This window comes from Chelonia mydas, chromosome 8, assembly GCF_015237465.2.
Source record: "Chelonia mydas isolate rCheMyd1 chromosome 8, rCheMyd1.pri.v2, whole genome shotgun sequence".
NCBI lineage: Eukaryota > Metazoa > Chordata > Testudines > Cheloniidae > Chelonia > Chelonia mydas.
In genome coordinates this window covers 62,098,791-62,123,235 of record NC_057854.1, presented here as the reverse complement: position 1 = coordinate 62,123,235, position 24,445 = coordinate 62,098,791, and the positions used below count along the sequence as shown (strand labels likewise).

The 24,445-nt window shown below is 42.0% G+C and overlaps 1 protein-coding gene across 4 annotated transcripts in view; it reads left to right on the top strand.

Annotated features, from left to right (window-relative positions):
- Positions 1-1,625: 1,625 nt before the first annotated feature.
- KCNT2 (potassium sodium-activated channel subfamily T member 2) overlaps positions 1,626-24,445 on the top strand; it is a 276,042-nt gene continuing 253,222 nt past the window's right edge. For 2 of the 4 annotated variants that reach the window (XM_037907612.2, XM_043552979.1), the window contains exon 1: positions 1,628-2,114. In XM_037907612.2, the coding sequence (XP_037763540.1) occupies positions 2,020-2,114 (95 nt within the window). In that variant the 5' untranslated portion in view covers positions 1,628-2,019. Of the gene's footprint in view, positions 2,115-24,445 lie in introns of all 4 variants that reach the window. The other 2 variants (XM_043552978.1, XM_043552980.1) reach the window with 2 other exon arrangements.

Sequence of the window (24,445 nt, the reverse complement as noted above, 5' to 3'; positions counted from 1 at the left end):
GAATGTCAGCTTTCGGCGGGGTGGGGGTGTGTGTGTGTGTATGCATGTTTCTAGTCCTCATGGTTATAGAAGCAAACTTGGAAACATGCAAATTGGAACGAACTCTAAATGCTAATAATCAGCTGCCAAATAAATTCCTACAAATTATTATTTCTTTTCATCTCATGATTTTAAAAAAAAATGCTATGACTTTTTTGTAGCCTGATTATTTTATAACACTTGTAGTGGCAATATTTCAGTGGAGTTACACCAGTGTAAAACTGGAATGAATAAGACCCATTATTTAAAAACTATTAAAATGTAATGATAAATAAAGATCTTGAATGCTGCTAGAAAGAAAAGCAAATAAGACAATTATGCTTCATTTTTTGCTGCTGAAGTGACAAGAAGGGCTGCATTTAGTAGAATAAAGTAGATTGTGAAGGGAATCAAATGTGGGGGATTAATATTCCATATGGCATCAGAGGTTCAGCTATCTTTACTATGGCTCCTCCCTCTCTCTTTGTTGCTACTACTGTTAGTATTAAACACCCTGTTACAGAGTCAGGGGAGAAGCATACACCACCAGCGAAATCCAAGAAATGACTACACATATACTGGGAATACAAGATGCAAAGGAAACACAATGACAAAATAGAGAATTTGTTTCTTTGGTCATATGCAGTTACAGTGATCTTAGATGTAGTTTTAAAAAAAAACAACAACTAGTTAAGCGCTGTCAGCTGGAAATGTGTTGTTCAAGCTGTGGTGCCCCTTTAAAGAAACAAAAGCCAAACTGTTCTGTTAAAATAGACAATGTACACTTCCCTTGGATATCCTGCCTCTCCTAGTGCTCTGTGCCACAAGTACACTGCGGGACAGATTCAGGCATACAGAATCAAAGGGAGGCAGTTTGTGCCTCCTCCCTTCAGGGATTAACCTGTGCAGCAACCCCTATGAGTGTGTCTTCACTACAGATTTACCAGGATTGAGTCAGTCATTTGACCTGGGAGCGTGCAACCACACTGCAGAAGAACAATCCAGTCCCACGCAATATCTAAGCACCCTGCATCCACACTGACACTAGACCTATTAGTGGGAGAGAAAGATTTTGAAGTGCATCCCATGGTTCCTAGATCCCCCAGGAACTGTGCTGCCGTTGTAAGGCTTTTGCTGGTATTGTGGAAGAAAATGTCTGTCCCTTCTGGGAATTGTGGGTGGAAATTTAGGAAACCCCATAGTTCAATTTAACTAGTCCCTTAAGGGAGTTGGTATTGAAGGACACAGATCCGTCCAGGTGCTTCGTCTCTCTCTTCCAGCCTGGCCACACCCAGCTTCTGCCCCTTCCCTGCGCCAGCCTGAGTGCAGAGGTCCCCTAAACCAGGGGTATGCCTGGGGTAGGGATGGACAGGGTTACACATGCCCTGTATATCCATATCTGGTGCAATGCCTCTCTCTGAAGGAGACTTCTGGACATCCCTGAGGCTATACCTGCATCCGCAGGGCTCTGCAGCTGCTCCAGCCCTGTGTCTGGAATTGAGAAAATCCCACAGCCACATTATGCTAATATATTTAATCCCATTGGTTGGCGATGAGAGATTTCCCCTCACCTTCTCTGGGCTATGCTAATGAGAGTTAATCGCATTGGCTGGCCCGCCAGCGGCAGCTCCAAATATCATTTGCATGGCTGCGTATGGCAGGCGTCTCTTTGTTGTCAACCCAGAGCCTGCGAGCTGTGTGTGCATCTAATGCAGCCCTGGCCCCTGCCTGTCCACCGCACCTGCTTCTTAGGGAAAGGCTGCGAACAGCGGCGGCTGCAAGAAAATAACTTTCGACCCCGGGTCTCTCTTCTGCAAGGGACCCTGGGACGGGTTCCGATGCTGTGGAGCGTCCCCTTCCCAGCACAGGACTCGAGACTGCTCTCTGCCTTTGTGTGTTCAACGCCGGCACTGGCTTGGGGCAACCCGTTCGGTTCCCTGCTTCCTTGTCGGATTGTTGCTATCTGAGCCGCGAGGGAGAGGCTTTGGCTGCCAGGGTAGGATGGTGGATCTGGAGAGTGAGGTGCCTCCTCTTCCTCCCAGGTATAGGTTTCGAGATTTGCTGCTGGGAGACCAAGGATGGCAAAACGACGACAGGTGAGTCTGGGGGTCAGCTCTGCTCTGCAAACACGGCAGAGGGCGATAAAAGAGGGGTGGGAAGCAGGGATATGCTAACAACAATTCCCTCTTCTTCCATTTTCTACAGGGAAATTCCTAGAAACGTTGAACCTGTTACTATTTATCGAGTTATGTAAATAGAACAGAGAACGCTGAGCCCATGTATAAAACCCTCTCTCTCTCACACACACACACAGCCAATATGTGAGTGCCAGTGTGTATATATATATAGAGAGAGAGAGAGAGACACTCATCCAAAAAGGAGAGAAACTACCTTGATTCCTTCAGAGGACAGTCAAGCTGCTTTGTATCTTCCAAACAGTGAAGGAGGCTGACTTGACTGGTTGAAGTGCTCACCCTCAGACCAGGAAAATTGGCAATGGGGTCCATCTCTTGTTCTGCTTCTCTAGCAGTCAGAGCTGCACTGATTTATGAATGCCCAGCGCCCTTGCTAGTAGACATTGATGCTGCTGTATTGCAGTTCTCCACTGAAGATGAAAACACAAGTTGCGGAGTAGTAACTTTTAGTGACCTAAAGAGAGAAACAGCACTGACATTTATTGTGCACTGCAATTGTATTGTGCGCCTGAATTCTTCCTGGTGTACAACAGATAAGAATTATTGCACACCGTGCTGAGCGTGGGATGTGAGAGGCAATTAAACATTGCTGTATATCGGTGCACTGCGTATTTGACTTCTTTAAGTGTATGAGAAAGTTACAAGACTAAACTCAATGTGACTATCAAATTTTTCTGTAAGGTATTTAAATTAAAAAAAATCTCATCTAAGTCACAGTCACATTCTGCATTTGAAACTTCAGACATTATTAAAACTTTCCTTGTGAGAGGCTATACTGATCATATACATTCGTTACAGAGCTACATGGGGCTCATGTACCCCCAGTGAAATCTTCAGTCTAGCTCTGACATATGGTAACTTAGGGCAGTGGTTCTCAACCAGGGGTCCGGGTCCCCCTAGGGGGCCACGAGCAGGTTTCTGGGGGGCTGCCAAAAAGGGCCAGCGTTAGATTTGCTGGGGTCCAGGGCAGAAAGCTGAAGCCCCATGGCAAGGGGCTGAAGCCCAGTGCCCTGAGCCCTGCCACTCAGGGCTGAAGCTGAAGCCTGAGCAACTTAGCTCTGAAGGGCTTCATGTGGCATGGGGCCCAGGCAATTGCCCTGCTTTCTACCCCCTAACAATGCAGAAAAACAGTTGTTGTGATGGAGGTGGGCTGTGGAGTTTTTATAGTATGTGTGTGGGGGAGGGGGGGAGGGGCCTCCAAGAGAAAAAGGTTGAGAACCTCTGACTTAGAGCATATCTATATTGTGACAGGCCAGTCGTTTGGTTTATACATGCAACTATGGTAACACAACAGACCATTCCTCTATGTTAATACATGGATATCATGTAGTCCAGGGATTTTCAACCTGAGGGTCAGGACTTATGGGAAAGTTGTAATCACCTCCCACCCACACCACCTTTAATTTTTGCGAGATAAGAAGGCCCCAAACTATTTTTCCTCTGTGGGAACATGGTGTCATATTATGGAAATAGTTGAGAATCACTAAGGTAGCACTAAGTGTTTGCTGGTGATAATTCCACATATTTTGCCATCCAACTTACATGGTTTTGTAGGTGCACTTTTTTTCTTCAATCAGGATGGTAGACCTAGATCTGAGGACCAATACAGTACTCTCATTTGTATTGTTTCAAGGACAACATTCAGGTTTAATTCTAAATCACAAAAAGGTTATGTGTGTGTGTGTGTGTATGTATGTCAAGTAAATCAAATACTGGAAAGTGTTCCCCCCCAAAATTAAAGTAATAAAACATTTTTTTTTAAAAAATGCTATTTTTATTATTTAAACTACCGTGCATCATCATCAGCAAGCTCTTCATTAGAACATGCTAAATTAATTCCTCCAGAGGACATCTATCTATTGGTAAGTCATTTTTCATTGGACAACATCTTTACTGCAGAAGTAGTAAATCATAGCTGCTAATATACCTGTACATAATCCTGTCACGCAGGGACATGTAGTAGCAATGTCAATTGGAAAAAAAAAATCGCATGAAACCACTGAGATTCTTTTTTTATTCTAATACAAACTATTGATAGTCAAGTGTCAGTCTTGCTTGCATGTTAGTCAATGATGAATCCAAATTGACTTCTAGGTAATGGGATCTGGCCCCCCAAAAGATGTAGTGCATGAGACCTTCATTTGCAACTGAACAAACTGCAAGCATCCATTGAGCTGTAGAATTTCCTGTTTGAAGTATGAATAATAAAAAGAAAACAATGTAAATATTGCTACAGGTACTTTGTATCACACTAGAACTGCTGTTAATATTTTTCATGATTATTGGTTATTTTTAAACAGACAGCACTTTTACTATAAACTCATACCCATGGATTAGTGCAAAGCAAATTGTTACTTTAAATTATTTATCAGCATTGGGTACTATATTAAAACATGAAAGAATCTTGTTTACTACAATATTAAATCTGACAGAATGTGGATTGCACTTCTTTTGCAAAAGTCTAAACCAATCCTATAGTGTTTTTACTGTGACATTATCACTTATGAATGATTGATGTATGGTTTTGCATAAAGACTCTCATTCTGCGGACATTTTGGGAATATTACAAATACTTTCAGCACTTAGTTTCTGGAAATATTTAATGAAGGGAGATTACATAATGTGGTCTCTAGGAATGCTGGTTACTGTTTAGCTGTTATTAGCTATTATTGAGTAGTCATGAAATTGATGCTACACTAATATTGCATACTTATTTGTGAATGTCATCTGTTTTATTGGTGTGCTACATAAACATGAATTTGTTTTTGACAGACCATAGTTCTATTTTTCTGCTGCAAACAGCGTACAATATTAATTTTTGTTTAAATCCCTCTTTCCTGACATTCTTGTGCATCCTAATTTGTTCACCTAAATTCAGATAGCAGGAGTAAATGTAAAGTCTTTTAATATTTATATCTGTAACTCACCAGGCCTAAAATGTAACTTATGTGTGAGTGTCAATCATGATGTATTATTTAGGTTAGTGGTTCTCAAACTATTTATCATTCACACCACCATCTTTTCAAAGGACACGAGTTCAAGTCCCATTTTATATACTAAAGCCAATATTCATGTATATCAACTATTAATGGAATACTTGAATTCTAAAATACTTGTCTTGTTTCTGGGAAAAGCACATACAGCATGAAAATGCTCTATATGCTGTTCCTTTTTGTAAAGAAGCCAGAAATCCAGGGAGTTGCAACTTAAGTTCTTCCTTTTGTAGAGCTCTGAATGTGATTTGTTGGCACTGGAAAGTGAGAAGACTGTTCATCCGTCCAGACCACCTCCCGCAGTACCCCAATAACCTGCTAGTCCACTCCAGGCTCCAGAGCCCATATAGCATTAAGGAAATACCATTCCTCTGCCACAGAGTCATCCAGAACTTCCTTCACTTCTTTATTAGATGCTTTTCTGATCCCAGGCTCAATGGGGCTTATGTATACCCACCCTCCAAATTCCCCTGAATGTCAAGCCAGATGCATCACTAATGATAATGATAGCCCAGCATGGCCCAGACATTTTTGGTACACTGACCTTGTGAATCCGAGGACAAAACCTCAGCCAGTAGTATGGGAGAAAGTCAGGCCTTCATGGCAGGACCACCTTCTACAGTATTCCAAAATGGCACAGTGACTAAGACCTTACTCAAGGTTTTTATCTAAAATGGTGTCTGACTTTCATCTTAACCAGATGATCCACATACCTGTCTTCTTCCCCAAGCTTCATACCAAATGGAGAGAGGCTAAACTCCACCCCTTGGATGCTGTCAGGTCTGTTTCTTACTATATACACAGAACAAAGCCATTTAAGAACTCTCCTAGACTATTCCTTACATTTGCTGACATAATGAAGGGTCAACCTATGTTCACCCAAAGGATGTCAAAATGGATCTCAAAACTGTGTTAAAATATGCTTCACGGTGGGCCACTTAGACAGACACACATGGACAGATTAAGACCCATTCCACCAGAGCTCAGGCAGCCTCTGCTGATTCCCTGTGGGGTGTCCCAATCTCATTGATTTGTAGAGCAACTACCTGAAGTTCAGTTCACACCTTCTCCCAGCACTACTGATTGCTGGAGGGCTCTAAATCCCATGTCCACTTTGGCAGATCTGTCCCACAGTCATCATTGCAGTAGACTGAGCATCTACCTCCTTGCTGGAGGCCTCCAGATCCAAAAACCAGTTTGGCAGAGCTGTCCTGCAGTCATAATCTCAATAGACTCTGAGCACCACCTCCAGAATACAAATCTGCTTGTGAGTGAGTCACCAGAAACGGAATACATGTAGACAATCGCTCAAAGAACATCAGTTTTCCTGCAGTAACTGTGGTTCTTTCAGATGTGTGAACATGTATTCCACAACCTGCCCTTCTTCCCTACGACTGCCAAGTCCTTAGCAATTGACATTCTGTCTTAGCAAAAGAACTAGAGTGAAGGAACTGAAGACTGCCCCCCTTTTATGCCCTTCTCTCTGGGAAGCTGGAGGGCATGTTGGGCACTGCTATGAAGCCAACAGATGTTGCTATTTCTGGAATTTCTTTTGGGATATTTATTTTTGTTTTCTAGTGTACTCTAATTTTCTATATTTTAATAGGTATTATTAAATCATAGGTAAATCCTAGATAAGAATCACAAATATTTGCTTACTTAAAATCCATAAATTCCTACAAGGCACTCAGTTTCTTGCTTTGCAACTAAAGACAGTGTAAACATCACTGTTCTTTGGTTAGTCAGAAGTGTGGTCAGTCTTGCAACTGATAGAAAAAGTATTCAATATATGGTTCTGCTATTTTCATATTTAAAACTTGTTATTTTCCTTTAATAATGCTGGCACGGGTGACCAGAAATAGGCTTCAAAATTAAATTGAGATAAATGGGGTTCTTCTTAGAAACACATTCCATCTTTGTTTTGTGCATGGATCTACTGTTCCATTTATGATAATGGAAGTTTGGCTCAAACACACAGGGTAAAATATGACCATGTATCACAGTTTTATTCTGTCCATCAGCAGACTGAAAAAGACAATAATGAATTGGTTTTTCGTGACATGGCGATTTTCACTACCATGGGCCATTTCCTCAACTTGTGTAAATTGGCATGTCTCTGTTGACGTCAATAAAGCTATTTTGAATTACAACTGAGAATCTGGCCCATTTTGGAGTGGAAGCTTAGATTCTGGAGAAGATAGCAACATTTGTTGAAAATCTGCGTGGAGGTCTTAAGTCCTTGCATATACATTGCCTATGCCTGCAGATTTTTTTTTATTTATTTTTTTTTTAAATCCAAGCCTATTAGGGAAGGTTATTAATGCCAGACAGTAGCATGGACTCTTACTGTAGGGAGTGGAGATGGAGAATTATTCTCCTGTTGTATTTTGTTTCATAATATAAACTAATATGGGACACTTTTTTTAAAATACAAAAACTATTTCTTTGTGTCCATGCTATGCTGATTTTTTTTTAAGCTCCATGTGATAAACATGGGAAAGAGTGTTATGTAAAAGAAAAAAACCTGATGTCAAAGGTTAGATACACAAACTAATGTAACTTGGGTGTGTGTTCCCAAAGGGATGGGAAGAAGCTAGAGCTGAGAAGGGCAATGCTTCTGTTACTCTCTCCAATGATGCCCCATACTCACGTCTGTGTCTAAACAGCACAGTTTAGCCCAAAAGTCTTAGGTAAATGTAAAATAATAAATCTCAGTGCGATTAACTAGACATCTCAGTCTCATCCTCCTTTCTGTCTAACATACTGTTATCCATTTGACCTGAATGGTTAGCCAATATTCAGAAGCTTGTAGGTTGTTTCCATTAGGAGGGAGAAACTGACGGGACTTCCTACAGCTTTCTGTCCACTTCTGTGGAGTTTCTGCTGCTTCTGTCTCTCTCACACACAGCTCCATCAAACAGTACCTGGCTCCTTTGTTTGCATTCAGCACCAGTGAACCCCTACTGCTTAGATAGCTCAGAATCCTGAGTGAACTTGCACATGACCTGTCTTTTGGGTGGTGACTCCTGTTTCAGTTATCTTATTCCATAAAGTAGCTTAATTGCTTTTTACATTTATCCTACATGAAGTGTAGTTGTCACACCCACGAGCTTCAAAGATTCACTGAATGTACCTGTACATTAGCCAATAAAATGTTCCTGCTTTCATAAAGTCTGGTAAACATCAGTTCTTAGTACCTTTAATTAGGTTGAAAAACAACATGCTCAAGAACTGAAAATATCCAATTTACTGAAGGCATAAAGATGCTTAACAACCTGGAGAGATCATTTAACTTGAGGAAAAAAAGTCTTTATTTTTGCTGCCCTTGTTAGCTCATGGATACGGTGATGAGTCTATTAATGAGAATTTTGTATCTGGAGTCTATATACAGGTCACAGAATGATCAGATCAGATAATACTAGAATTTCAAAGACAGGAATTTTATTTAAAAAAAAAAATCGAGCAATGGATTCCACTGAATTTTCCAGTAAAGTCAAAAGGTAAAAATTCAGTTCCATGAGTGCAATATAGGGTAGAATTTAACTCTAATTCAGCAAAGCATTTACACATGTGCTTAACTTTAAGCACTTGCTTAAATATGTTCAATTTAAGCATGTATTTAAAAAGGTAAGAATTTATTTAAGTACTTTGTTGAATAGGAGCCTTAATGCAATGTGCACAGGAATCTGTGAAGAGACATACTGGGCCAAATTGTGTTGTACTATGGAAAGAACCTCCAAACTAGTGCACATTAGCATTACAAAAACTCCGCCTTTTTCTCCTGCTCATTCTTGCTAGCAATCCCATATCCCCTGCCTCTCCCCCCAAATCCCTCCACAGTCCAACATGCAGATTATTCCTATATACTGCCTTGAGTTAAATGAAGGTCCAGCCCAAGATCAAAAGAACAAATACAAGCTTGGAATTTCCTTCTTGAGCTGTTCTATGAAGTCTTCACCAATGATGGCTAATGATACAGGCCAAATTTAATATCCCAGGCCTTAATTACTTCACAAAGAAGATGCCCCTAATTGAAGAAAAATGAGTAGTTCAGTGGAACAACTTTTTCTTAGTTTTTTTAAGAGCAAAATACATAGATGATTTTTGAAACTCTGCATTTTTTACTAACAGGGTGAAATTTATCCCAGGGCAGAGAACCCAAAAAAGACTATGCATCATTTAAGTCCTTAATCACTTTTACACTTAAGAAACATTAAAAAAATGCATAGAATCTTTAGTAGGCCTCCATACTGGGATGAATTTCACCTGCAGTGAACATTTCTGATACTACTGATTAAGATTATGAAGCACACATTATTCTGCAAAATTGCTAACCTAGTATACTGTCTGATGTTTGAGCAAGTCACCATACTATGTAGCAGTCATTTCAGTTTGCACTGACATTTTATCCTATTGACTCACCAGATTTAATGTTGGACAGTATACAAAGCGGATATGATTTCAGAAGCTTTCAAGTTTAGTGTGTTATTTCTATAATGCAGACTAAAAATTATTGAACTCCAAACAGATTTGAAATACTATTAATAAACACAACATTTTGGAATTCTTCCATTTGTTATTCCAATAACAAATATTTTGTATTTTCTTTAACACTAGAACAGAAACTGGTATTTCCCAATACCATTTTTCCTCTCCTTTTTGTAAAACCACAGTTAATAACATGTGTAGGTAGATTCCATTAGTGCATTTCAAGAATTGTTTCTATGTCAGGAAAAACAGTCTGGGTCATTTTTATACAGTGCATATTTTCAGGCCAGAATTTCTGAGCTAAATATCAGCAACTGTAAGTACTGGTCTTAGAAAAAGACACTTAAGGGATTAAAGAAAAATCAGGTTACCCTTCTGATGTGCTTACTACTCAAATAAAAGAAAGAGTTACCACCTATCTGCAAATGAAAGAGATTCAGATCATTTACAACACCTCCGCACATTAGCTGGACAATTGCACTGCTGGCTGTCATAGTGATTGATGGCTTTTGCTGAGCAATTCCCTTATGTAAATCTCAGTACTCACTTTCACAGTCATTTGATCTGCCATCCTGTGAATTATTGAGTGAGGCTCTGTTTTGCCATTTCAATAGGAAAGCACCTTGTGATTGTTAAACTAGGAGGGGGAGGAGGGGAAACCAACATGTTTCTGAATCAAGTGGTTAGATTCAACTTCATGAAAATTTATGGTTTCCTCAAAAGAAAAGGCATATTAAAGAAACACATAAGTCAATTTGTCTTCCTAATTTCAGAAAACGATATATTAACTTCTATCCATTCTATGCTAAAGTATTTAAGGACTTTAAGCAAATACTGGATAGCTTTTGATTTGTCACTGCAGGTACAATTTTCAAAAGCAATTAAATAACCTAGGACCCTAAATTCCATTTTCAAAATTGACTTTCAAAATAAGACTTAGGCTCCTAAATTTGTAAATAATTGTTGAAAGTGGGACTACTGTGTTTTTGAAAGTGTTACTCTACATCTGTACTTGGGCAGAATTTCCCCTTTGCCGTACTGTTGTTTTGCAGTGTCCATCCTTGTGCAGCCCTGAAAACTGAGGTAGTTGCATTACAGGGTACTCTCTCTCTCTCTCTCTCATATCTCACTCATTACCATCACGCCTACCTGGGTGGGGGAGGAAGGAGTCCTTGGGCTTTGAGAAAGAGTTATCCTTAGGGGACTTAGCCATCATTGCCAATTAATGTCCAAAGATCTCCAGGGAAATCCTCATGCCTGAGTTCCCCCTGGAATTACATTGCTATTGGTTGCTTATTGTAAATAGAATAGAAGTTGGCGCTGAATATATTTACTCCTGTTGATTGCTGGGGACTGATACCATAGAGCCCAGACAATATAGCATTCATGTATTTTGCTTGCCAAACCAGTATAAGCTATGCTGGCAAGAACACTACCCCCCTCCCCCCCCCCTTTTTTTTTTTTTCTCTTCTGGTATAACTGCAGCTATACGAAGAGGGTTTTGCCAGTATAGCTTTACTGGCAAATTTTTTCTAGTGTGGACTAGGCCTCAGTGGCTCTGGTCAAGCCTTGTGAATTTTGGGTCCATCTCCATTCAGCAATGAGGAGGACTTGGTCCATTATTTATTAAAGGGTTTGTTGTCTTTCAAAGTGAAAAGATGCCATGTAAAACATTTTATATATACAAATGTGCAAAATATGTTTATAAATTTTTATGCATGTTACATGAAATTTGGAATGAATTATGCTGCTATATAGGGGAATTGTACAATTCCCTCTCAAACAGTTTCTCAGATGGCTTCTATTTCTTCCAATGATTATTAATTTATATCAGTGAACTTTGTTTCTATAATGCAGGGAATCTCTCTCTATCCATACTTTTGGGATGACTTTTGGGCTATTCCACAGCCATGAAACCACTGATAGTGTTTAATCAACGTGTGATATCCTTGCCCCCTTAAACGCTATAACAAAGGAGATCAATATCATCCCTTGAGTATCAGAAGTTACTACATCAGAAGCATCAAAATAAGACTATTATGAGACAGTCCTACCAACCATTTGTCAGACATGCATCCAGTTTCTATGTATTGTCCAAAAGTAAAGGCTACCTTTTGTGGATGAATTCTGTGATGTGTACACTGGACATAAAAATCTTGTGTTGATCCATTAAATGGTTAAAAAGTGATTCCCTAACCCTATATACATGAACAAGTAAAGCCCTACCCCGAGGCCTAAACACCATGGTCTGATAGCCTGGATATTCTTTAAGAAGAGCACAACCCAAGTACCACAAATTCTATTGTACAGAAGATTCAATACAGAATACTTTAAAACAGCTGAGAAAGACTTCAGCCTCCCTCATGCAATCATCCGCTGATTATGTTTAGCACATAACTCCCTGGTGGGAAGTTGCAGTAAAATGGAAACAGTCATTAAGAGAAAAGTACCATTTATATTTATGGAGATACAAAAAACAGTGATTTTGTATTATTTTCCAGTAAATGTTTCCTGAGGGACAAATCCTGCCTCCTCCTCTGGGGATATTTTAGAGGAACTACTACAGTTTCACAGTGGAGATGGGGGCAGGTGGTAAGGAGTTCATGCATGAGAGCTTGTACCCCATAATCCCTGTACCGTGACTCTATTTGCACAAGTATAGAGAGGTGGTTTAATACATGGCATGGTGGTAGATCAATAATATTGTGAGCTGGGTGAAACCTCGTTGCAGGTTGAGTTAAAACCTCGGTAAAACTAATGTGTGAATGCACCCTTCACTTAAGATAGTTGTAAGAAACACTTAAGGTGCCACACCTAAAACAAGGCCTAATAGGATATATCTAAACTGCAGCTGGGAGTATTTGCGTCCCAGCATGGGTAGACAGACAGGATAGTTCTGCTTGAGCTAACATGCTAAAAATAGCATTGTAGAGAATGCAGCATGGGTGCCAGCACGGGCCAGCCACTCTACGGCTCTAGGAGGTCGGGCGGGCATGTACTTAGGATGGCAAGGTGCCTGGTTTTCGACCGGAAATCCAGTTGAAAAGGGGTCCTGATTGTCCGGTCACATCTGACTGGACACCCAAAGTCCAGTTACTGCAGGTGAGGGAGGCGGGGAGGTTCCGGGTCATCACCCACACCAGCCCCTGCTCAGCCAGGGCTGCCTCCTACCTGTGTTGGGCAGTTGCAGCTCCCAGTCCTGGCTCTGCAGGAGACTCCCTCCCAACCCAGGTAAAGGGGAATGGGGGAGAGGATAAAACAGCAAGCAATAGGGGAAGGGTTGGGGCGTGCTAGGGGCAAGGGAGGTTCTGGCACTTCTAGCGGAGTGCCTGGTTTTTAAATATTACAAAGTTGGCAACCCTACAATATACTCTGGCAGCTAGCCCATACTGCTACACATGCCACCACATCTACACTGCTACTTTTAGCATGCTAGCTCAAACAGCGTTAGTGTGTGTCTGTCTACCTGAGCTGGGAGGCCTGCTCCCACACACCATATAGTCTACCCAGAAATTAGCACCATGTACACAAGGTGTTCCAATGGGTATTGTGACCAGGGGTGTGTCGGTGTGTGTGAGATAGAGATAGAGACGACAAGTTGGGTGTGGAGACAGAGACACAGAGGCAAAAAGCAAGAAAGCCAAGCAGCAGCCTATAAGCCAGTGTATGACTCTAGTGAGTTTTTGGGTCTGGTGTTGTATAAAGAGGCTTGAGGCTACTTTCAAAGAAACTATGCTTTTGTTTTGGTTCCTCCTGCATTTGGAGAAGCAGAAGTTTGTACATTAATTGTACAAACAATTGTACAAATTGATACAATCTTGTAATTAAACAAGATTGCATCAAAAGAAAATTCCAGACTCAATAGTCAATTTCTACCCCCAGCTGGAACATCCTCAGAGCCCTAAACTCTGATGAGACACTTGAGTCAAAAAGAGTCAACAATTACAATGCATATCTACTGGCCAACTCCATAGCATAAGGGAGTGGTGCAGCTGACAATAAAGGCAACTACAGTTTTAGAGCAGCAATAGTGAGCTTGGAGCAGCTTTGCTAGGTGCTCTCTGGGAGGATTCTCCGCACTGTGCCAAACCTGTTTGTTTGCTCTCTGTGTAGGGGAAAGGATTTGGCCCTTTGCTATTTTGATTACACTTCTATTTTCTTTTCAAGTAACTGACATTAGAAACACTGAAGTTCCCTCTAAAGTACAGAGGCTCCGTCTTTCTGAGTTGCTGGGGGGTACTCGACACCTGCTCTGCCCCAGACCCTGCCCCCACTCCACCCTAAGCCCCCACCCACCTTCCTGCCCCCGCTCTGTCCCTTCTCCATCTCTTCCTGCCCCATTCCTACCCTCCCTCCTCCTGTGCCTCCTGCTTGCTGCTGAACAGCTGATCACTGTTGGGAGGGAGGTGCTGGGGGTGGGGGTGGGAGGGGGAAGAGCTGATTCGGGAGGCTGCCAGTGGGTGCTGAGCATCCAGATTTTTTTTTTCCTGTGCGTGCTCCAGCCCCGGAGTTGGCACCTATGGTACAGTGGTTGTTTAAATATTTACCATGTAAACACCTTTTAAAAATTATGTCACTTTCTCATGCTCCAGTCAATAATCTAAAATGTTATGTGGTTCCCTCCCCATGTATCCCACCTATCCCCTGTGATTACAGTGAACTGCAGCAAAGTATACATATACAACCTCACCAAACCAAGTCTTACGGAAATATAAGTGGGAAAAAGCATCAAGCTGAGTTGCAAACAGAAAAAAGACCAACATTTTTTAACTCTGCCCATATTGTTTTTTTATTCTCCATTCCCTGGAGAATAAAAAAATACCACGCTGCCTGATCCTGCAAGGTGCTCAGCACCTTAACTCCCACTGAATTCAACAGGTTTCAGAGTAGCAGCTGTGTTAGTCTGTATTCGCAAAAAGAGAAGGAGTACTAGTGGCACCCTAGAGACTAACCAATTTATTTGAGCATAAGCTTTTGTGAACTACAGCTCACTTCGTCGGATGCAGCGAACTGTAGCTCACGAAAGCTTATGCTCAAATAAATTGGTTAGTCTCTAAGGTGCCACTAGTACTCCTTTTCTTTTTCTGAATTCAACAGGAGCTCATGAGGTTCAGTGCCTCCCAGGAGCGTTCAGCAACATGCACTATCAAGCTCATACATACCTATAACAGAAACCTAGAATATGACCTTCTAGAGCTATTGTATTTATCTGCTATATAACTCTTATGGAAAAACACACAAACCATCAAAAGATACATTTTTTCAAATTGGAAATAAAATGTTTAAATATAGGCATCTTTTTTGCAGATGTTTTCCAGATTTATATTGCTATTTTGTGCTCTTTGTAGTCAGTTGACCAAGACAATTGAAAATAGAACAAAATATTCCATGCTGTGCAGAAATGCAAAAACTGATAAATCAGCAAGTTTTTACATAGAGAACAGAAAGAGCTTTATATAGATATTCCAGCCCCACAAGGTCTTGAGTCTGAAGCTAATCACCCACGGTTAGTTCATTGGAAAGATCTCTGATTTACACTGAAGAATTTACAAAATGTAATTAAAACATTGAACCTAAAATCCATTTTTAACATGGCAATTATTTGCTTTGTGTGACGGTTACTGAAACTGACAAAAGTTTGCAGGTAAAAGTTATGAAATAATTAGCAAAAGCCATCCGAAATGATCCAAACCTCAATCAAAAAAGTGTTAAATTCATTTCAAAGGGTAAATTAGTTTCAGTAAATTATTTATGGAACTCTTTGTATTAGAGTGTGGCAGTTCATTGCTCGAAGTGCAGAGAGCAGACACAGTAATCTGAATCTGTGTTGGATTTATAATTACATTTGAATCAGTGAATTGTGTCAGTTACTGATTACTAGAACTCAGGTGATTTGTTCATCTTCCTAACCAACACAATTGGTTGTTAAGCCCTCTTAAGAACAGGGTCTTCATTGTCGCTTGAGCAGGGTATTTATCTTGTTGGAGGAGGAGCAAGGAAGAGGTGGTAGAAGTGCACTGTGGGGCAGTGGGGATGCTGCCAGGGGTTTGGTACCTCATAGACCTTGGGCCAGGGTGAAATGAGGGTCAGAGATTCTTAAGACCTCAGGTTCCCCCCAAAAGGCAGTGCCACTCTGCAGCAGCAGGGAAGAGAGAGAGACAAAGCTGGGGCCAGAGGTGAAGAGTATGTTCCTTTGCATCCCCAGACACCTGGGGTACTAGACCTAGTAGATTCCTCCCCCACCCACCCACATGAGCTGAAATCTGAATTCAGACTTCCTCCCCATCATGGAAACCATGTACCCCCAAACAGGGTGGGCAGCAATGAGGTAGATCCTCTTCTGTAAGTGATGCAAAGGAATCTATTCTGCTGATCCCGCTCCCCCACAGCAAAAAAACAAGCAAACAAAAAAAGTGCACATGTTTAGTTACTATGTGTAGAGGTAAAGATCTCTAAGGGTATGTCTAGACTATCAGGAAAGACCCGTGGCATGGTAGAGGCTGTCCTGGGTTAGCTGACTGCAGCTTGTGGGGCTGAGGCTGCAGAGCTAAAAATAGCCATGTAGACATGTAGGCTCAGGCTGGAGCCCAGGCTCTGAGACCATGCGAGGCAGAAGGGTCTGGGACTAACCAAGGACATGGGTCTGAGACTTGCTGCCTTGAGTTTTTTTATTGCAGTATAGACATAACCTAAGGGTCTGATTTGGTACTAAAGACATGAATAGGCTCACTCAAATAGAAGCAGGAACTGGCGTTGAGTGAGACTAATAAGCATTAGTAACATTAAATATCAAATGTTAGGTATTAATATTAAAAGTCTGGAAGTGCTAACCACATCGGTCATCTAGCACTATGTGTTTTCTACTAGCACATATAGGAGAGAGCAGGAAAGACTGGCAAAGGGATTGGTATGTGAGAAGCGCTCTTGTCGATCACATACAAGAAAGAATATCACTGGAAAATATTGATTCAGGTGACCAAAAAATGGCAGGAGTTATAGGGGAAGCTGAGTCACCTAAACCAGTTCCTATTTTTAAGAAAGGGAAAACAAGCAATCCGGGTAACTACAGGCCTGTTAGTTTGACATCTGTAGTATGCAAGGTCTTGGAAAAAAATTTGAAGGAGAAAGTGGTTAAGGACATTGAGGTCAATGGTAACTGGGACAAAATACAACATGGCTTTACAAAAGGTAGATCGTGTCAAACCAACCTGATCACCTTCTTTGAGAAGGTAACAGATTTTTTAGACAAAGGGAACACAGTAGATCTAATTTACCTCGATTTCAGTAAGGCATTTGATACAGTTCCACATCTACAATTATTAGCTAAATTGGAAAAGATGGGGATCAATATGAAAATTGAAAGGTTGATAAGGAACTGGTTAAAGGGGAGACTACAGCGGGTCACACTAAAAGGTGAATTGTCAGACTGGAAGGAGGTTACTAGTGGAGTTCCTCAGGGATCGGTTTTGGGACCAATCTTATTTAATCTTTTTATTACTGACCTAGGCACAAAAAGTGGGAATGTGCTAATAAAGTTTGCGGATGAACAAAGCTGGGAGATATTGCCAATACAGAGAAGGACTGGGATATCATACAGGAAGATCTGGATGACCTTGTAAACTGGAGTAATAGTAATAGGATTAAATTAAATAGGATTAAAGGTCATGCATTTAGGGATTAACAACAAGAATTTTTGTTATAAACTGGGGACGTATTACTTGGAAGTAACAGAGGAGGAGAAGGACCTCAGAGTATTGGTCGATCACAGGATAACTATGAGCCGCCAATGTGATATGGCTGTCAAAAAAGCTAATGTGGTCTTGGAATGCATCAGGCGAGGTATTTCCAGTTGAGATAAGGAGGTGGTAGTACCGTTGTACAAGGCACTGGTGAGACCTCATCTGGAATTTTGAGTGCAGTTCTGGTCTCCCATGTTTAAGAAGGATGAATTCAAACTGGAACAGGTATAGAGAAGGACTACTAGGATGATCTGAGGAATGGAAAACCTGTCTTATGAAAGGAGACTCAAGGAGCTTGGCTTGTTTAGCCAACTAAAAGAAGGCTGAGAGGAGATATGATTGCTATCTATAAATATATCAGAGAGATAAATACCATGGAGGGAGAAGAATTATTTAAACTCAGTACCAGTGTGGACACAAGAACAAATGGATCTAAACTGGCCATCAGGAAGTTTAGACTTGAAATTAGACGAAGGTTTCTAACCATCAGAGGAGTGAAGTTCTGGAACAGCTTTCCAAGAGAAGCAGTGGGGGCAAAAGACATATCTGGCTTCAAGAGAAAGCTTGATAAGTTTATGGAGGGGATGATATGATGGGATAGCCTAATTTTGGCAATTAATTGATCTTCGACTACTAGCGGTAGATATGCCCAATGGCCTGTGATGGGATGTTAGATGGGGTGGGATCTGAGTTACTACAGAGAATTCTTTCCAGGGTGTTTGGCTGGTGAGTCTTGCCCACATGCTCAGGGTTTAGCTGATCGCCATATTTGGGGTCGGGAAGGAATTTTCCCCCAGGGCAGACTGGCAGAGGCCCTGAGGGTTTTTCGCCTTCCTCTGCACCGTGGGGCATGGGTCACTTGCTGGAGGATTCTCTGCACCTTGAAGTCTTTAAACCACGATTTGAGGACTTCAATAGCTCAGACATAAGTTTGGGGTTTGTTACAGGAGTTGGTGGGTGAGATTCCGTGGCCTGCGTTGTGCAGGAGGTCAGACTAGATGATCATAATGGTCCCTTCTGACCTTAAAGTCTGTGATTCTAAGATTCTATGAACTAAGGGAAGGAAAGAAAATGGGGTAGCATGACCATTTCTTTACACAAATGAAAGACCTACTTCTCCATCACCAGTGGTGGAACATTGTTCCACTTCAACAACTGCAGTTTCCACCAGAGCTGTAGCTAAAGCTACTGCAGTCACTGGTGTTTTTAATTGCACCAGGAACGTAAAAACAAAACAAAAAAACCCTTACAGAGCATGAAGACATTATTAAAAGAAACTTCAAATCAAATGTGCACTTTATCTATGCAGATATGGTTTGAATAGCTCAGTAATCAGCCTGTGGGGACATTCAGCACGAATCAAAAAACTAAACAGACTTTTAAAAAAGTAATTTCCTGATGACTCCTCAGAGTTTGCAGGCCACTTCCAATTTTGCTGTGAGTGCCTCAGAATGCATTCTTTTGGGAGCCCCAGTTAGTGGGAAAATTCAGTGATTACACTGAGTAAACCCCCAGGGCACCTGGTAAGTAATTTTTTAAAGACATGGTACAATTTTCAGAGTTTCTTTTTAGTATTTTAAACTAATAAGATGTACTTTGAAAACTAAGATGTTGGGGACCTGATTCTATTCCCCTTACTCATGCTGAGCAGTATTTTGTTCCCTAAGTAATCAAAGGCAATACACACAGTAAAATGCTACTCACAAACTACGAGTGGGTCAAATTTGTCTCTTAATATTTTATTTTAAAAAGATATATACTTTTGTACTTTCTTAAAATAATAAAGAGAGCTTTTAAAACTATGTCTTAGGAGGCTTAGGTGAAAAGGAATGGCTTAACCTTAGGCTCTAAGAGCTAGCTCAGTACAATACCATACAAAATCCCATAATAATTAATTTCTCTGGTACTGACAGAAAATTCAGATGAAGTCCTGGGAAAGAAAAAAATAATGGTTTCCTTATTTTGCGTTCAGTACTCCCTACAGGCTCGCTAATGGGGCATTTTTTAAATGTTTATTGAAAAATAATGTAAAACAACAGCCACACATAATGCAAATAACAAGCTGTGTTTGATGGGAAGAAAGTAATTCTATTCCACGGTCAGATATAATACAGCGATTGCCTATTTTATGCAACCAGTCTTACCTTACAATTGCCAGGCATTCTGTTCTCCAACAGCACTGTCACGCTGAGGAAAAGGATCCTACTCCATGTGATACCAGAGAAACAAGACTAAGCCCTGGTCTACGCTACACAATTACTTTGGTATAATAATCCACAGCTCCTGAGCAATGTACTTTTAACGATCTATATGCCGGTGTAGACAAAGTTATGTTGGCGGGAGAGCTCTCTTCTTTCAGCTTAGAGCATCTTCATTAGAGCGCTACATCATTGCAGCATTTTAAGTGTAGACCTTCCCAGACAGATACATGCGATTTAGGGACTGATGCTGCTGTGCTGAGCATGTCCAGCTCCTGTTGACATTGAAGAGTGAATTAAGTCCTTTCACTCCCTTGTCACACTTCCTTCTGTTGAAGCTTCAGGCATGACAAATGTATTTGTTGTTGGCCTTTCGTTTTTATGCAGTGTTCTATTAGGTTTACTTTCTCTTATCTCTCCTGCCTTATTTATATCTATTTGGTAAATAATTGTCTGTCAATTGTATGACTCTTGAAACAGCAGAAGCCTAATTCTGCAAGGTGCTGAGCTCCCACAGCAGCCACTAACTTCAGGGGAAAAACTGTGGTATCTCATATGCTGTTCCTCTGTCATGACTGCTTGACACTGCTGACATTTAAATGGAAACTTCAGCGTGTTATATGATTCAAGATGGCAAGTCCAGCGTCCTTGAGTATGTAACAAAAAAATGACGATCCATAATGGCTAATATAGGCCCAAAAACAGAGTAGGAAAATGAAGTGTAAAACACTTGTTTAAATGTAGCTGATGGAAAGGTCTTTAATGTAAATTAGGAAAAGGTCAAAGTTTCTGTAAGCTCAAGACAAACCTGTTGCATTTGAAATGAAAAGTATTAAGAATTAAATTCTATTTGTCTGTGGTTCTATAGCATAATGCAATTAAGACCATTCATAGGATTTTAACTTCTCTGGAGGCATAGGTGCTAGAAGTAGGGGTGCTGCTGCACCCCCTGGCTTGCAATGGTTTCCATCATATACAGGGTTTACAGTTTGGTTCAATGGCTCTCAGCACCCCCATTATAAAAATTGTTCCAGCACCTCTGTCTGGAGGAATCAGTTTTGGGAAACGCTAAATGAGGATTCAGAGTTTATTCAAAGTATGGCATGGGTGTGCAGTTTCAGACTATCTGCACCTGTAACTTCCCCTCCTCCCCAACGTGCACTCTAGGAGTGCCCAATCAAAACTCCAGTCTCTAGCCATCACCCGTCTCTGGGCAGGAACCCGTGTCCTATTTCCTCTAGAGTCTAGACCAGGGAGTCTTAAGGCTGTACACTGCCTTACACTGCGAGATCCTGAGCAAGCCCATCTGCCTGAAGGCCAGGGTCAGTGCTTTGCTTTCTCTCTGAGGGCTATAAATGGTGTATTGACAGCAGTTACAAGTTACCACACAGCTCTTTCTAAGCAGACGTGTATTTTTAAGGTAAAAGTATTACAGAGAAAACATAATAAAAACAACAAACAGATACAAACACCACACCAAACACACTAGGAGTCACCCATCAATTTTATGGGGCCCTAGAAGACCAAAGTCTTTCCAACCCTTCTGAAAAGGTTGGGCCTTATTTTGGACAGAAGGTCCAGTCCATTTGCTGGATCAGAATGAAGGTCTCGAGTCAGTTTAAATGCAATCTTTTTATGACAAAAACCCTTTCTGTGTCTGTTGGTCTCTGAAAAAAGCAATTTAACAAGTTTATGCAAGCCGCCCCGAGGGTATGATAACCCTGTCCTGGGGCACTGCGCTGAGCCCCAGATGGGGCCAGCAGGTCCAGTTCCCAGGCAGGGGAACCACGGGGCTCTGTGCACTGCCCGAGCACCGGTTCCTGGCCAATGGGAGCTGGGGGGGCGGTGCCTGCAGCTGAGAGCAGCACACACTGTGGAACCTCCTAACCCCCCCACCCCCAAATAGGAGCTGGACCTGCTGGCCACTTCTGGGACACAGCACGGAGCCAGGACAGGCAGGGATCCTGCTTTAGCTCCGCTGTGCTGCTGACCAGGAGCCACCCGAGGTAAGCCCATGGCCCAACACCCTGCCCCAGCCCTAAGCCCCCCCAAAGCCAGAGTCGGCACCCACAGCCCAGAGCCCTCACCCCCTTTGCACCCAACCACCCCGCCCCAGCTCAGAGCCCCCTCCCACCCCCTGAACTGCTCATCCCTGGCCCCACCCCCTCCTGCACCACAACCCCCTGCCTCAAACCACAGCCCCCCCTGCACGCCAAATCCCTCGGCCGCACCCCTCAGCCTGGAGCCCCCTCCTGCACCCAAACCCTTCATCCCTGGCCTCACCCCAGAGCCAACACCCAGAGCCCTCACCCCTCCCATATTCCAACCACCTGCCTCAACCCACAGCCCCCTCCCACATTTCAAATCCCTTGGCCCCATTCCCAGCCTGGAAACCCCCTCCTGCACCCCAAACCCCTCATCCCCAGCCCCCTCCTGCACCCCATCTCCCTGCCCCAGTCCAGAGCTCCATCCACTCATTTCTGGCCCCACCCCAGAGTCTGCACCCCCATTTAGAGCCATCACCCCTCCCACATCTCAACCCTCTGCCCCAGTCCAGTGAAAATGAGTGAGGGTGGGGGAGAGTGAGCCACCAAGGGAGGGGGAAATGTAGTGAGTGGGGGGGCAGGGCCTCGAGGAAGGAGCAGGTCTAGGGTGTTTGATTTTGTGCAATTAGAAAGTTGGCAACCCTACCCAAGGGATGGTACCTCTCTAGAGGTGTTTACAACCTAAGTGATTCCGCTTAGTTACCCTCCATTGTTTTGGTTCCTGGAGGAGCTGTGGTAACCCTCCCCACCCGGAGTTGTATGCAGTCTGTGGCCCAAAGTGGTACATAAACTTAATACAGTACAGTCCCCAAAGGTATTGCATGGGATTGAAATATCTGTCACCTTTAAACACACACACACACACACACCTCTACCTTTGTGATGTATAAGAAGGCCTAGAAGGATTTATACTTGGTTTTTCACATTAGCAATTTCAAGTCAGATCTTCCCTGGTTTTTCTGGAGGATCGTTGGGAAATCCCAGACATGTTTATTGTGAGCTTGGGTAGCTTAATTGGAAAGGTGAGAGTACTGAATTCTGGGGAAAGGAGCAAAAAACCTTCCATCAACCAAAACAGTTAGTCAGTGACGTTAAATAGGTATCAATATAAATAAACAAAATCCAAGGACTTTTAAACTAACACTAAAAATCCTTTCCAATCTTAATAGCTCAACTTTCACTCTCCTGGGCTATGGCTTCACTGCCAAAAAAGGTGTGCTCTTACAGTGAGATAAATGGTGGTTAGCTATCACACTTTACAATCCTAGAAAAGACAAGGTGCAGGAAATATTTACTGTGATAGAGTTAGGCAAGGTTAACCCTACTCCCCTCCCCTCACTCCATGGTTGGCCTCACCTAGCTACACTAGGATCAAACCTATTTGGATCTTGTCTCCATTGGGATTTTACAGCGAGACAGCTAACCCATGTAAATAATCTTGCAAAAAACCATTCTTTTGGCAGTGAAGACAGCTTTGGATCTTATGTTGTTACTATTTCCAATGTTGGGGATTACTTTTTAAAGCCCTGGATGAAACTAGATCCAGTTACAGGATGAGACTGCCTGTCATCCTATACCCAGTCACAGTGGTTAAATGGAGCAGGAAGCTTTTGCTGTCCTAGGGCTGAGCTTTCCAAGATAAGAAGAAAAATTATCTTGTAAAGGGTTCCAGCTTTCACACTGTCTCCCTAACAACAGATTTCAGTGACCTTCTCCGTCGATTTTCTGTTGGATTTAGGTCATATTACTGACAGAAGAACCAAGAACACTTTACATTAAAAAAAGTTTAAAAGGGCTTTTTCAAGATTATTCATGTGCTTAGTATCCCTGTCAGCCTGGTTAGTGGCAATATTCAGCACATATTTCTGGACTGAAGTTCATGTTTATAGAAGAAAACAGTAACAGGATATTTTAAAATTTTAGCAAATAAAGTTAAACCCAGTACTATTATTCCTTCTGTGGGAATAATGCTGTTGGCTGTGTATATGAATGGAGGCAGTAAGAAGCTGTGAAAAGCACAGGGTAGTCATACTACTATTAAAAAGTTTGTAAATTTAGGCCTTATGAAGGTGAGGGACTATCAAGAGTAGCTGGAGACTTTCAGTCTTGTGCAATTTTCCCTGTACAGCTGTGCCAATGAACTTCCTTTCAGATTTGCAGTATTCCTGCTGTTTTAGTCCTGAACCCTTTTTTTAAGCAGGGATTACCAATAAAATATGGTTGCTTTTTGTAACTGTTGTCCTTCAAGATGTGATGCAGATGTATATTCCATGTAGGTGTGTCCAGCACATCAGAGCTGGAGAACTCTGCCTAGCAATATCTGTAGGGGCAGTGCTCACTTCTCATGACCTTAGCCCCCCCTCTGGCCATATAAGGGTGGCTGCCCTGACTCCTGTCAGTTCCTTTGCACTGAATGTCAGAAGCAGACACTCCAGTGTAGAGGGGATGGAGGGTGGGTTGTGGAACATATGTCTGCATCACATCTTGAATAACAGTTTCTGTAAGTAACCTTGTTTTCTTCAAGCAGATGCAACTGTGTAAGTGACTCACAAGCAGCACCCATAGGAGGTGGGGCTTGTAGTCTATTTAAACAAGGACTGCAGAGCTGCCTTCACAAAGTTTGGATCTGAGTAGGATGCAGTAGTAATGGCATACTGGTTCGTAAACATGTGTACAGAGGATCTAGTGGCTGCCTTGCAAATGTTCAAAATGAGAACACCACTTTAAAATGCAACTGATGTTGCTTGGGCTCTTATAGAATGAGCTCAC